Below are 14,456 nucleotides of genomic sequence, written 5' to 3' on the forward strand. Positions count from 1 at the left end.
GAATTCTGCGGCTGGCATGGATCTTCCTTGCTATAAATCACAAAAATTAACTCTAGGTGAGTGTTTTATTCATGAAGGGGAAAAAACCTTCTTTGTTGTCATTTTAATGAGCGTCAGCAGTGTTTTTCAGGCTAGTCACTGGAGGAGGAAAGGAAAATTCTGGAATGTGGCCTCAGGGAGATCTTTATGCATGAGCATTGTACCTCTAATATGAGATGCTGCATAGCCTGTGTGAAATGTAAATGGGTAATTTGAAAGATTTTTCATTTGTATGTGATAGTAATTTTTCATATTGCTTCTTTCTCTCATCGTGTGCATAGCTGTATAAAGTCAAAAATTGCATTTTATTCATGCTTCAAATGCTCACAAATAACCTAAGAAAATTTTATTTTTCTTTTCTTTCCTTCTCTTCTCTTCCTTTCCTTGCCCATTCCTTCTCTTCTCTCTCATTTTGTTTCACGTAGTAGAGTCTTACTGAATTATATCCTTTGAAATCTATGAGTCCCTCACCTGTCTAGGTCTTCCTTGCACAGACATAGTGCCTCTTAGGATCTGACGACATATGAAGCAAGATGCAAACTTAGCCATTATCTGAATTTGCTAATTCAGACTTTAGTGAATCTGATACTTGGCCCATCTGATTTCAGAAGAATGACCCCTTGTGTTTGTGGGTTGGCTCAGCGAGAACCTGCCCTCACATGGCAGGTGGCTTACCATCTACTCATCTACAAACCATCTGTGCTCTTGCCTGATGTTCCCTCAGAGACGTGCTTCTGCTAGGAGGGCAGGCGTGTTTTGGAGAACTTTCTCTGATTTCTTGAAAACCATCCACAGACATGCATACGTGCAGAACATAATAAAGAAGTCATGGGAGCCATGACAGGAATTAATTACATCTTAAAACTACATTGGCAGCAGGGCGCGGTGGCTCACGCTTGTAATCCCAGCATTTTGGGAGGCCAAAGTAGGTGGATCGTTTGAGGTCAGGAGTTTGAGATCAGCCTGGCCAGCATGGTAAAACCCCATCTCTACTAAAAATACAAAAATTAGCCGGGTGTGGTGGCATGCGCCTGTAATCCCAGCTACTCAGGAGACTGAGGCAGAAAAATTGCTTGATCCTAGGAGGCAGAGATTGCACCTCTGCACACCAGCCTGGGCGTTAAAGCAAGACTCTGTCTCAAAAAAACAACAACAAAAAAACCTACATTGGCTCAGTTATCTGTTAGTTTTGACCTTTTTCAACTTTTTCAGTTGCCTTTCTAACAGTGTACATTTCAAGTGTCTCACCATAAAAAATGTAAAGTAATGAGATGATAGATATGTTAATTAGCTTGACTTAATCTCTCCACTTTCTATATATATATATACATACTAATCATAGTGTGATACAATTATGGTTTGTCAATTAAAAATCATATACATACAGAATAGCATCCTTTTACCTCACCCAGACGTAGCCATCACTGAAGAAGGAGTGGAAAAAGAGAAGCCTGTATCTGTTTCTGTTTGATTCCAAAATCTCCACTTGATGGGCTGATTGAGGGATGTCACTGTTTTGATTTCATCAGACTCTAGACAGGCCACATGTACATACTGTCAGACCATTCAAGAGAGAAACTAAAAATTTTCACATAGATTAAAGAGAATTTACTAGTAGTTTTTAATTGTCATTGAAACTTTCTCAATTACTTTTAGAAAAGCTTTAAAGTGACACAGTATAATAAAGAAATAGGGCAGGCCAGGTGCAGTGGCTCATGCCTGTAATCCCAGCACTTTGGGAGGCTGAGGCAGGCGGATCACTTTAGCTCAGGAGTTCAAGACTAGCCTGGGCAACATTGTGAGACCCCTGTCTCTACGAAAAATACAAAAATTAGCCAGGCATGGTGGCATGCACTTGTGGTCCCAGCTACTTGGGGGCCTGAGGTGGGAGGATCGCTTGAGCCTAGGGGTCTAGGCTACAGTGAGCTGCACTTGCACCACTGCACTCCAGCCTGGGCGACAGACTGAGACTCTGCCTCAAAAAAAAACAAAAACAAACAAAAAAGATATAGGACAAATAGTATTGAACCAAACTAGCTACAGGCTTCCTTCTGATACCCAGATCAGCTTTGGATCAATCTTATTTTTAGGAGAGAAAACTACAAACATTATTATTTATGAGGCTATGGTTCTACATGTCATTGTTTTCTTTCTTCTTTCACCTGAAATGAGAATAGCCCAAGCTTTGGCAATTAATCAGTGGCAAATAATTTAGATATTGCTGATCTTGAATGTATCATTGGCAAAGTCAAATTGTGTGTGAACTCCCAGCGCCGCCCCCCCCGCCCACAACCTTATTGTTAAATGGAATGTTTTTTGTTTTTGTTTTTCATTACTGCTAAAAAAAAAAAAAACAAACCAAAACAAAACAACAACAAAAAAAACTTTGCCTAACCTTTCTCTTTTTTATCTAAATCTAGGAGAGTGGAACATGGAACATGTTTTCATCTTCTAGTTATTACTAATTACAGTAATTGTGTTTTGAGGGTGACCCTTGTGATTTTTTTCTCCTACTGGTGTTATAGCATGAAAAGTAAACGAGAAGAAGCAATTAGGGAAACCTAAAGGACCGTAGAACTTCTGCTTTCCAATGAATTCAAGAACTCATTCAAGTTAGTTTATATCTCTTAGGTGATTTGAAATATTTTACCAGCCACTAGATATATTTTATGTATCATAAAAAAAATAACATATTTTCACCTATAAAGGGAAAGGTGTGATATATTATGAAGACTGAAGCATGCAGAGAAATGAAGAAAAAAGCTGAAGACTGGAGACCGAAATCACCACGTAAATTACAGTGTGGACCGGAAGCTTGAATTTCATCGAATTTTCTAAACCCAAGGTTTAGAAAGCCTTGATTTACATTTTGGGTGGGGGATATTTTTACTTCTAGTTATTTCAGAATTATACTGCCAACAGTTTTTATTGCCTTGGAAATGTAGCCTCAATAAAGAATAATATAAAACTCATGTATTTTCGCTCCGTTGTATAATTTCTTCCCATAAAATTTTCTGGTTTAGAAACTTCTAGATCTGTAATATAATTTGCTCCAGGAAAGGAAAGAGGTTAGTCTTCAGTGGCAGGGTAACTGTTTTTATTTGGGAGTCCTGCAGGTAGCTCCCAGTGGAACACTGTTATTTAGATGCGTATGTACATCCTGGCTTTGATTATCCCCAGCTTTGCAGTTTAGTTTGAAATGAATATGTTATGTATTCTCTTCATTCTCATGTCAGTCCAGAAGTTTACCTTTGGTTTCCAGAGGCTGCATAGGAAAGTGATTAATAGCACTACCTTGGGAGGCAAGCTGAAAGGGTTTGAATCTGCGCCTCATCCTAGCTGTGTGACCTTGGAAGTTTCCTTACCTTCTCTGTGTTTCAATTTCTTCAGCTGCAAAATGGAGATAATTGTTATTATTCACTTCATAAGATGACAGTTAAGATTAAGTGAGTTAATATGAGTAAAGCTTATAGCATATTGCCTGACACATAATAAGCACTTTGTGAATATTAGCTATTATTATTAATTTTACAAAACTTTAAGCTAAGACGTAATTTTTAAAATTAAATTTTGTTTGTAAATGTGCTCTCCACAACTTTTTATTAAACTAGGGTAATCTCAAATTAGGAAGATTATAAAAATGAAATAGTATTTACTTTGTAGATTACGTTTTATTTATGTATAAACAGTATGAGTCCACAAGTCTTTTGGTTGTTACAGGGGCTAAACTTAGAATATGAAGGGCTACACAGAAAGTAACTTTCTTTGTCTCCTGTAGGGATTTCAAGATTTTAAAGAAAGGAGTTCCGTTCCTTCTAGTTGAGTCTCTAATTCATTCCCTGGGGTGCTTAATAGAGAGATCGACTTCTAAGAGTTAGGGTTGCCCCGTAGCACTTTACAAAGAGCCTCAGGGGGCTTCTTGCTCAAAGGAAGCAAGGCAGGTTTCTTGATGCCAGGTGAGAGGATGAGCTTTCAGAAGTAGCAGACCACACTCATTACTGCCCCTTTTCTCCCAGCTGGAAAAAAAAAAAAAAAAAAAAAAAAAGGACAAGAGGCAGATAACCTCATAGCATAGCACTGAAGTATCAACTGCTCTCTAGGGGCGTTTGATATGAAAAGCACAATCATTTGATCCTTCCCTTTGGATGAGTTCAGGGCAATGTCTGTGTACACACTGAGAGAAATTACTACAGATCAGGGGAACACGTTAGTAAACCCAGGATTATAATCATATTCTTTATTTTAGTTAAAAATAAATCTACAGATCTGTTTTCTTCCAGTTGGGAGATTTTCAGTTTGTTTTATTAGTACTGTGATTGAATAATGCTGGTTTAAAAAAAGTACTTTTCTAAAAGAGTGCAAAGTTCATTTTGACAAGTATATATTAAGCAAGCAGTGTGTCAGGCAATATACCCATCCACGGGTGTCCTAGAAAAGCATACAGTGCAGAGCGGAAAGAGACATGAAACAGATCATTTTGGAACAATATTAGCGATTTATTAGTAACACAGAGCAGGTAATTCTAATGTCCCCCTCAGGTGAAAAACACCTCTAGAGAGGAAGTCTTTGGGAAGGTATAGCACAGAGAGTGATTTTTATGTTCATCCTGATTTTTGTGAAACAGATGGCATTAAAGTTTCTGTATGAACAAAAAGGGTGAATTTTTCTATATGTAACTAATAACTGAGTAAAGCTGAATTAAACAAACAAAACTTCAATATCTGGGCCAGGCCTGGTGGTAAAGTGATCACAGTACTTTGGGAGGCCAAGGTGGGCAGATCACTTGAGTCCAGGAGTTTGAGACCAGCCTGGCTAACATGTCAAAACCCCGTCTGTACTAAAAATACAAAAATTAGCTGTATGTGGTGGTGTATGCCTGTAATCCAAGCTACTCGGGAGGCTGACACACAAGAATTGCTTGAACCCAGGAGGTGGAGGTTGCAGTGAGCCAAGATCGGGCCACTGCACTCCAGCCTGGGTGACAGGGTGAGACCCTGTCTAAAAAAAAAAAAAAAAAAGTATCTGTATTTTTCAATTAAACAGATATAAACCAAGCTTACCAAGCTTACATGTAACTGTATTAAAGTCAATAGGCTGATGTATAAAAACACAGGAGAAGTGTATCATGGCCGCCTCATTGTTAGAACTCTATGCAGATGAAGAGTGAACTCAAATTCTCCCTATCCTGAAAGGGCTCCCTATTCCATAAATGATGCTGGGATACCATGCTAGCCATATGCAGAAGAATGGAATTGGAACCCAACCTGTCACTATCTACAAAAATTAACTCAAGATGGATTAAAGATTTAAATGTTAAACCTCAAACTATAAGAATCCAAAACAAAAAAACAAAAAAGAAAACCTAGGGAACACCATTCTGGATATCAGCCTTGGGAAAGAATTTATGACTAACTCTTCAAAAGCAATTGCAACAAAAAACAAAAATCGGTATGTGTGACTTAATTAAACTAAAGAACTTCTACACAACAAAAGAAACTATCAACAGAGTAAACAGACAACTGACAGAATGGGAGAAGATATTCACAAACTATGCATCTGACAAGGGTCTAAAACCAGACTTGATTAAAGTAAAGAACTTCTGCATGGCAAAAGAAATTATTGACAAAGTAAACAGACAACAGACAGAATGGGAGAAAATAGTCATGAACTATGCATCTGACAAGGGTCTAAACCCAGAGTCTATAAGGCACTTGAACAATTCAACATCCAAAAACCAAAGCACCTCATTAAAAAGTGGGCAAGGCCAGGAGCAGTGGCTCATGCCTGTAATCCCAGCACTTTGGGAGGCCGAGGCGGGCAGACCACAAGGTCAGGAGATCGAGACCATCCTGGCTAAACAGTGAAACCCCGTCTCTACTAAAAATATTTTTAAAAAAATAGCCAGGCGTGATGGCGGGCACCTGTAGTCCCAGCTACTTGGGAGGCTTAGGCCGGAGAATGACGCAAACCCAGGAGGCGGAGCTTGCAGTGAGCAGAGATTGAGCCACTGCACTCCAGCCTGGGCGACGGAGCAAGATTCCATCTCAAAAAAAAAAGAAAAAAGAAAAGTGGGCAAAAGACATGAACAGACACTTCTCAACAGAAGACATACAAGCAGCCAACAGACATGAAGAAAATGCATATCAAAACCACAATGAGATACCATCTCACATTAGCAAGAATGGCTATTATTAAGAAGTCCAAAAACAGCAGATGCTAGCAAGGCTAGGAGAAAAGGGAATGTTATACACAGCTGATGGGAAGGTAAATTAGTTCAGCCACTGTGGAAAGCAGTTTGGCAATATCTCAAAGACCTTAAAACGATCTACCATTTGACCCAGCAATCCCACTGTTGGGTATATATCCAAAAGAAAATAAATCATTCGACTAAAAAGACACATGCATGTGTTCATCACAGCACTGTTCACAATAACAAAGACATGGGATCAACCAAGGTGCCCATTAACAGTGAACTAGATAAAGAATATGTGTTATGTATATACCATAGAATACTACATAGCCATAAAATGGAATGAAATCATGTCCTTTGAAACAACATGGATGTAGCTGGATGCCATTATCCTAAGCAAATTAACACACAAACAGAAAACAAAATACCAGATGTTCTCACTTATAGGTGGGAGCTAAACATTGGGTACTTATGGACATAAAGATGGCAACAATAGACAATGGGGACTACTAGAGTTGGGAGGGAGGAGGGGAGCAAAGGTTGAAAAACTATTGGCTACTATGCCCACTACCTGGGTGACAGGATCAATTGTACCTAAACCTCAGCATCACACAACATACACATGTAACAAACTTGCAAATAAACTCCCTGAATTTAAAATAAAAGCTGAAATTATTTTGAAAACATTCTCCCCATACTTAGGTCCTACTGAACCACTTGAGAAATGCTGGTTTGGCTATAGTGGAGGCTTAGTAGAAAGAAATAGATGAACTCAGTACCACTCATGGAAAAATAATAATGCGAAGGGCATTTCTTATCAATAGTGGGCTCAGAATATCACACACACAGCCATGATTTGCTAAACACAGATTGTCTAATTAATAGTAAATGGACCATTAACAAGTGGGTCTCCTTTAAAACAAAGCTATTTGACTTTAAAAATGAACAGTAAGTTTTTGTTTTCTATATAAAACATTTAGCATAATTATTTAATGAATATCCTGTGAATAATGAGTTAAATAGCATTCGCACAGGCTTCTTCTGCCACCCAAAGCCATTTTTAGTGTTTCCTCTTTGGGGGACAGATAATGAGATCTAATTGTTATCTTTGTTTCCTGTTTGGGGGACAGACAATTAGAACTAATGGTTATTTTCCTTCCCTTCACTTTTCCCATTCAATCAGTAAGTCCAATTGATTCTACCATCTAAATATTTTTTTACTTCTGTTCAATTCTCTCCCTCCCAACAGTCATCATCCCAGTTCAGGTCACATCAACTTGCGAGACTTTATTTTAACTGTTCTCCTAAGTGATTCTTCACTTGACAAAATGATCTTTTACTTTAGAGGAGAACACAGTAAGAATGACAAAATAATAATACTAATAATAAATGCTACTCACTGAATGTATATTAAATACCTGTAACTATGCTGAGTGCCTTACATGCTTTGGTTCATTTAATCCTTAGAACAATCCTACAAGCTCATTTAATTACTTACCCCATTTAATCCTAGGGAGGTCAAGCAACTTGTCTAAGGCTGCCGCTTGGCTAGTGGTAGATCCCAGACCAGAACTTTGTCTCCAAAACTTGTGCTCTTAACCACCATGCACACTCCCTGCCATATTTGCCAAATTTTCTCTTAATTGTAAGGCTCTTTTACTGTATTAAACTGTGCTGCATTACTCAGCACAATGTTGGACACATAAGCATTCAAGAAGTTTTTACAAGGGATAAATTCAAGAACTATTATGTAAAGAGTGGGGAGTTGAAGTATTATTTCACTTATCTCGCATCATTAAGAAATAAAATTTTTTTTAGGTAAACCAATTGTATAGCTAACTGAAATCAAACCACTTAAGGGGACAGACTTCTTAAAAATTTAGAAAAACTATTTTTAAAATGCAATCCATTCTTTACTACCTTAGTTGCATGAGAATTCTTTTTCAATCGTATTCTAATGACAAAGAGCTTTTGTTATGAACAAGTGTCATATATGCTACTTATTTAGTAATTCCTTCTGAACTATGGTTTTAATTACCATCTACATGCTGAGGAAGCCCAAATCTTTGTTTCCGACCTGTCTTCCTGACCTTCAGATCCATGAATCTTTATTCTACCACTTTGTCCTGAAAACTAAAAATGTTCCAAAGACCTTTTGTACACCCAAATCCCCAAATGTGCTTCTCCAAAATATCATATCTTAATGAATAATTCTGCTGTCTATCCAGTTGCTGGCCACAAACATGGGCATAATGTTCAACTCCCCCTTTTCCTTTACCAACCATCCCCCAATCAATCAATTAACAAAGGTCCTATCAAGTCTACCTTTTAACTCTCTCTAATATCTTTCACACCTCTGTCTGTCCATTGCCTTAGCCATTATTACCTTTGCCTGGGTTATTGCAACAAGTTTGTAGATGGTATCCTATACCTATAATTTTAGGTATAGGATTTATTCCTCATATTACAATTTATTCTTCATATTACAATCAGAGTGTTTTGTTTTGTTTTGTTTTGAATCGGAGTCTCTGTTGCCCAGGCTGGAGTGCAATGATGCGATCTCGGGTCACTGCAACCTCCGCCTCCTGGGTTCAAGCAATTCTTCTGCCTCAGCCTCCTGAGTTGCTGGGGCTACAGGTGCACACCACCACACTCGGCTAATTTTTGTATTTTTAGTAGAGATGGGGTTTCACCATGTTGGCCAGGATGGTCTCGATCTCCTGACCTCGTGATCCACCTGCCTCAGCCTCCCAAAATGCTGGGATTACAGGCATGAACCACCATGCCTGGCCCAGAGTATTTTTTTTTTTTTTGAGACGTAGTCTCGCTCTGTCGCCCAGGCTGGAGTCAGAGTATATTTTTTAAACTAGAGATCTGATCTCGTCACATCTCAGCTTGAACACTTTCAATAGTTCCTTATTGCTCTTGAGATAAGGTTCAAACTTCAACATTACTTACTAAGCCTTCTTGATCTGACCCTACTTGCTTTTCCATATCTTGCCATCACTATTTTTCCCATCCCTCTCACTGAGCACCACACTAAGTCATATTGGAACTTTATCTCTTATAGATATTGTGCATTCTTTTGCCTTTAGGGCTTTGCATGTGCACATGCTGGGATTACAGTCATGAGCCAGGGCACCTCGCCTGCTCAACCTACTTGAGGGCAGAGTAGCTACATCAATTATTTGACCATTGGGAGTTCTTTCAGTTGGCTGCTGTGTTTATTTGACACACATCTATTTTGTTTACCTTGAGCACTTCTTGACTTTCTTGTGCTGCAAGATGCTTCGGGTTCACCTTGCCCTAACCCAGCTTTAGAATCAACCATTTCCCTAATGTCCCCTAGATGCTTTTATTGTTGAATATATTAGAAACTATGATCTGAGTGTTGGTGGGAACTAACTAAATTAAATTAAAATTTGGATTCATTTATAAAAGCCACAAAAGTACAAAGGATAATATATGTTCCCACCACTCAAAATGAATAAACGTTATTTTTCCTTTTATTTCTCCTCAGATATATTTTAAGAAATAAAACACACAAAGTTAAGAAGATCGTTTTTCTCCTTCCAATCCTAAACCCCACCTCTCTTCCCAAAAGCAACCACAGTCTTAAATTGGTGTATAGACAGTTTTTTCAAGCATGTATGGAATATTTACAGAAATAAATGTGTTAAATAAGAGACCAGCTTTTATTCGAGCTAAGTATGAGTTCCCACACTCTGGGCTGTTCTAGTTGGCAATGTGTCTCTGCCTGCAGCTCTTTTTCGAATGTAGATTCGTTTCCTTGCATTGCTGCTGCAGTGGATGTTCCATTTGTCTCTTTTCTCATGAGATAACTTCTCTCCACTTGCAGACACTCTCTCTTCTGTAGTCTGTTTTATCCCCTCTCATCCTAACTTACTGCTTTGTAGGCTGCTCCTAGTGTCCTCCTTATCAAAAGGAAGAAGGCTGATAACCTGATATACACTTTGTGAAAGCAAATCATAAACCAAAAAGTGCCATGCAAATATCAAATCCCACTGCTCTGTTCACTGTGCCAAAAGACAACGGGGCCTGGGGCATCATTCATTTCTTTGTAGTATCTTGCTCTTTAAGTTATTCTTGAGCTTGAGCTCTTTAACAGTTATCTTTTATCTTAAAATTAGTTGGTTCCAGTTATTTTTGAGTTGTACTTCTACAAAGTTGGGGCCGCCAGATTTTGGACTATTGGATATCTGGAAATCCAGATGGTTAATTTTATTGTTCTTCATTTTTATTTTTCTTATGAATACTATTCCTAAAGATATAGGAACAATACTCAAAATAAAGGAAAAGCTTAATATTGCAGAGATTGCTCATGAAATTCATAATTATTCCAGCAAGTGACTTAAAATGAAAGGCTAATTGTATTAATATAATTATAAAGCCAAAGTCTATAACTGTAATCTCCATCCATTGAATTGCATTGCTCTGTGGACAGTTCCGTTGATAATGTTCTGGGTGGCTGGCATGTTACCTGCTTACCTCAGTAAGCAGAAATTTTTGCTTTGCAGCTTCCAGCCTTATTAGTAAATATACCTAATATCTAATTTCTTCCCACAGTTGACGCTTACTTTGACAAAGGCAAATTTGGAAGCAATTACTTGAGGACAGTTCGTATAGTATCTGGACAGTCAACACGGGCACCATGAAGCACTTCCTGAGGTATGTGTTTGCGGTTCCCTGGCCAGGCCCTCTGCAGTGGAGAAACCTCCTCACTGGTTAGGGTAGTATTACCAGTCATCATTTGTGATCCTGTGACCAGCTCTCCTAAGAGTCTGTGAAATAGCATTGCATTTTTGCCAAGAATAACTTGGCCACAAAATTCCTCTGCTAACTCTATGTATGTGTTGATGACAAGACAGAGCACTTGTAGATAGTGAGAGAGTGTGGGCACAAAAGCACTTGAGACAGCCCTGGTGCCCTGTCTCTGCACAATGGTACACCGCTGGCCTGAAAGGTTTAAGGAAATAGCTGTCAATGAATCACTTGATACAATTTGTGCAAAATCATTTTCTGGAAATAAGTGTCCTTTTAAATATCCTTTAATTTAGATTTTGGGTGGCTGGCCAATCCATACGGGCATTTGAAAATTTTGTGGGGGTCAAACTATATGTTCTAAGCTTCCACTCTTCTTACCTCAGTGATGTCTCTGAAATTTGTATCAATTGTTGGTTCCCTGAAGACTGTGCTGGACAGAGTTTGCCATACATTGGTATGTTTGGGGTGATCTTTTTTTAGTTTTGAAAACCATTTGGCTGGACCTAAAGTTATAATTATTTTCAAGAGTATTGACTGCCCTTCAGTTGTCTATTAATGGAATTCCCAGATAAATTTTGCATAGTATTAAAATACGGCAAAATAAACTTAGGTCCTGAATGTGAGAAAATACAGCCCACTTTCCAGAAGATCGGGCTCCTTTTCCTCAAGATGGTGACTTTCCTCTGTTACACGTTCTTGTCTTTCACTGGGGCTTGTGTTTTCTAAGCAAATTAATAGACTTGCATCTTTTAAGAAATGGTTTGACTCCTTCAATGGCCATAATTTAAGATACCCCCCGGCCCCCCTCCAGTGGTTTTGGTTCCATTGTTGTTTCCGGAGCACCCAGATCAGCTTGTGTAGGATTCACTGGGTTTTGAGGCAGCTACTGGTAGTTTACTGGATCTTAGAATTGTGAAAACCTCTCAGGAGATTACTGTGAACAATTTACAGGCATCAGCATTTGTTTTATTGTACAGAATAGTATTGATCTCAGTTGTGTAAAAATATAGTATTTGAAAATCACGAGGACATTTGCCAGCCAAGTATTTGACCTAATATGTTCTTGGTTGTCATGGTAATTAACTGACCTATCTCTATATTCATGAAAATTTGGCATTTGTGCACACCTCCTGAATGTAAACATGGGGTCTTTCAGCTGTGGAATCCTGTTAACAGAAAGCTTTAGTGTGAGATGAAGCTTAGAATTTAGGAGCTTCCTTTGTAAAAGTGGTGATGATGGTGGTGAGGTTGCCAAGCCTTGTGCTACTCAGTTTCTTCCTCAGTGTCTCATTTGTTTTAGAAAAACTCGAGCCACCTCAAAACCAGTCATTTTAGGAAAAATAGTAGCTTTTGGTTCTGTTAGTTTTATTGTTAAACTGAATAGGTGCAACATGTTTAGTAGAGAGTATATTTTTAAATTAATTTGTGTTGATGATTTGGAACTGGTACAGTGAAAATATACCACTGTAATTTTGCATAGACTAGCACCAAGGGTTACAGAACCAACACATCCCTATTAGTTACGTGTTCTGATAAACATTTTTTTCATGTAACTTGGAGTGTATATTTTATAAATATTATATGGCATTGATTATCTATGTGAAACTAAAGCTAGGATAACAGATTGTACATTAAAACAGAAACTTGAGGATTTTCATTGACCATTGGTTTAGAAATAATAAAAGGAAACTTGATCATTTCCCTTCTTTAGTTGATTTATTTTCTGTAGTCCATTTCCACAGATGTTGGACGATTTTGGCGATCTTTTCATTTGAACCAGAGAGAAGGTTATGTAAGCAAAGCCTGAATGAATCAGGTGTTAGTTCCTGAGCTCAGCAAATGTATTATGGAGAATGAGGAGCTGATTTTCACAGGGAAGAATTCAGCATTGTTTAAAAGCCCACGCAGTGATTAATCTGTCAACTTCTGAGATGCTCTAGAATGAAATGCTCCATGCACAGTCCCAGAAGAAATTAGGTTAACCTTAGAGAAACCAGGTTGTGGGAAAAAATGGATTTTGATCCACATTTAAGATACATGATACCCAATTGCTGCCATCAGATATATTAATGGTATAAATATTCAGAGCATAAAGGAATAGAGAAAATATTCAATCTATGTCAAAAATTACATGAAATATAAGGAACAAATGCTATTCGATTAGTACACCTGGCTAAAGTGTGTATTTTAAATTGAGGATAGAAATGGGATCTTGGATATATATCCCCAAATCATCCAATCTGACTTTAGCCATGATGTGCATGAAAAGAAAACATGAAGCTGGGCGTGGTGGCTCATGCCTGTAATCCCAGCATTTTGAGAGGCCTAGGCAGGTGGATCACGAAGTCAAGAGATTGAGACCATCCTGGCCAACATAGTGAAACTGTCTCTACTAAAAATACAGAAATTAACTGGGTGTGGTGACACATGCCTGTAATCCCAGCTACTCAGGAGGCTGAGGTAGGAGAATCACTTGAACCACAGAGGCGGAAGTTGCAGTGGGCAAAGATCGTACCATTGCATTCCAGCCTGGCGAGAGAGTGAGACTCCATCTCAAAAACAAAAACAAAAACAAAAACAAAAAAAGAAAATAAAAAGAAAACATGGAATAACATGGATAACAAAACATACCTACATGTGATCAGAAAAAGAAGGAACATTTTTTTAAGTCCCAGCTAGAACAAAAGCTTAGGGTTTCATTTTTGTAATATATTTTACTAACTTTAATTCAGTTAATGTGTATTACAGAGAAGTCTGAAGACTTGTGCTGAAGATCTTTTCCCTCATTGGGATTTAGTTATTGAGGGTATATTTTTTAAAGTTACCAGAACATGATTAATTCTGGAAATTAATAAAGGAAAATTTTAAAGTCCCCCATATAAATCATTGCTTCCAACTGTTCCAGTCTCAGAATCTGTTTCTTGGCCCTGGATCTCACCTCATATTTTCCTTCCTCCAGCAGAAAAGAGGAAAGGAAAATATCTGCCAAGCTCAAACCTCTGTGGGAGGAACTGAGCAATACAGCACACTTATCCCATGTCCCAACTTTGAGGCAATCGAGGGAAAAACCTATTTTTCTAGTATGATTAGGTAAATAAAGGCTTACAATCAGCAAAAATAACTACGAATTGGATTTTTAAGTCATTCATACTTGATTAATATCTTGGTCCACTAATTCATTTAGTGTGCATTCGTAGCTAATAATGCAAGTATTTATGCCACTTTTATTCTCTCTTCATAGCAAATGTAATTAGTAAGACATAATATCCCATTTTACAAAGGAGGACAAGGAGGCTTAGTAAAGTTAAGTGACTTAAACAAAGGCACACAGATGTTTGAATGCAGGCCTTTTTGACTTCCGAGCTGTTTCTCATGTTTGTATCACATTACCCCATTACTGTGAGCCTACTGTGAGGTATTGTGGGTGATTCAAAAATGAATG

The 14,456-nt window shown here is 38.1% G+C and overlaps 3 protein-coding genes across 6 annotated transcripts in view; 2 read left to right on the forward strand and 1 right to left on the reverse strand.

Annotated features, from left to right (window-relative positions):
- Window positions 1–14,456, forward strand: part of ACAT1 (acetyl-CoA acetyltransferase 1) — a 976,528-nt gene that overhangs the window by 431,677 nt on the left and 530,395 nt on the right. The window lies entirely within an intron of this gene.
- Window positions 1–14,456, reverse strand: part of CWF19L2 (CWF19 like cell cycle control factor 2) — an 808,601-nt gene that overhangs the window by 264,618 nt on the left and 529,527 nt on the right. The gene's annotated exons all lie outside the window — the stretch shown is intronic.
- The window catches only part of ELMOD1 (ELMO domain containing 1), a 75,438-nt gene that overhangs the window by 15,782 nt on the left and 45,200 nt on the right, over window positions 1–14,456 (forward strand). For all 4 annotated transcript variants that reach the window (XM_050758710.1, XM_050758714.1, XM_050758711.1 and 1 more), the window contains exon 2: window positions 10,817–10,918. In XM_050758710.1, the coding sequence (XP_050614667.1) occupies window positions 10,902–10,918 (17 nt within the window). In that variant the 5' untranslated portion in view covers window positions 10,817–10,901. The remainder of the gene's footprint in view (window positions 1–10,816; window positions 10,919–14,456) is intronic.

The sequence above is a fragment of the Macaca thibetana genome, chromosome 14 (genome assembly GCF_024542745.1).
Source record: "Macaca thibetana thibetana isolate TM-01 chromosome 14, ASM2454274v1, whole genome shotgun sequence".
NCBI classification, from domain to species: domain Eukaryota; kingdom Metazoa; phylum Chordata; class Mammalia; order Primates; family Cercopithecidae; genus Macaca; species Macaca thibetana.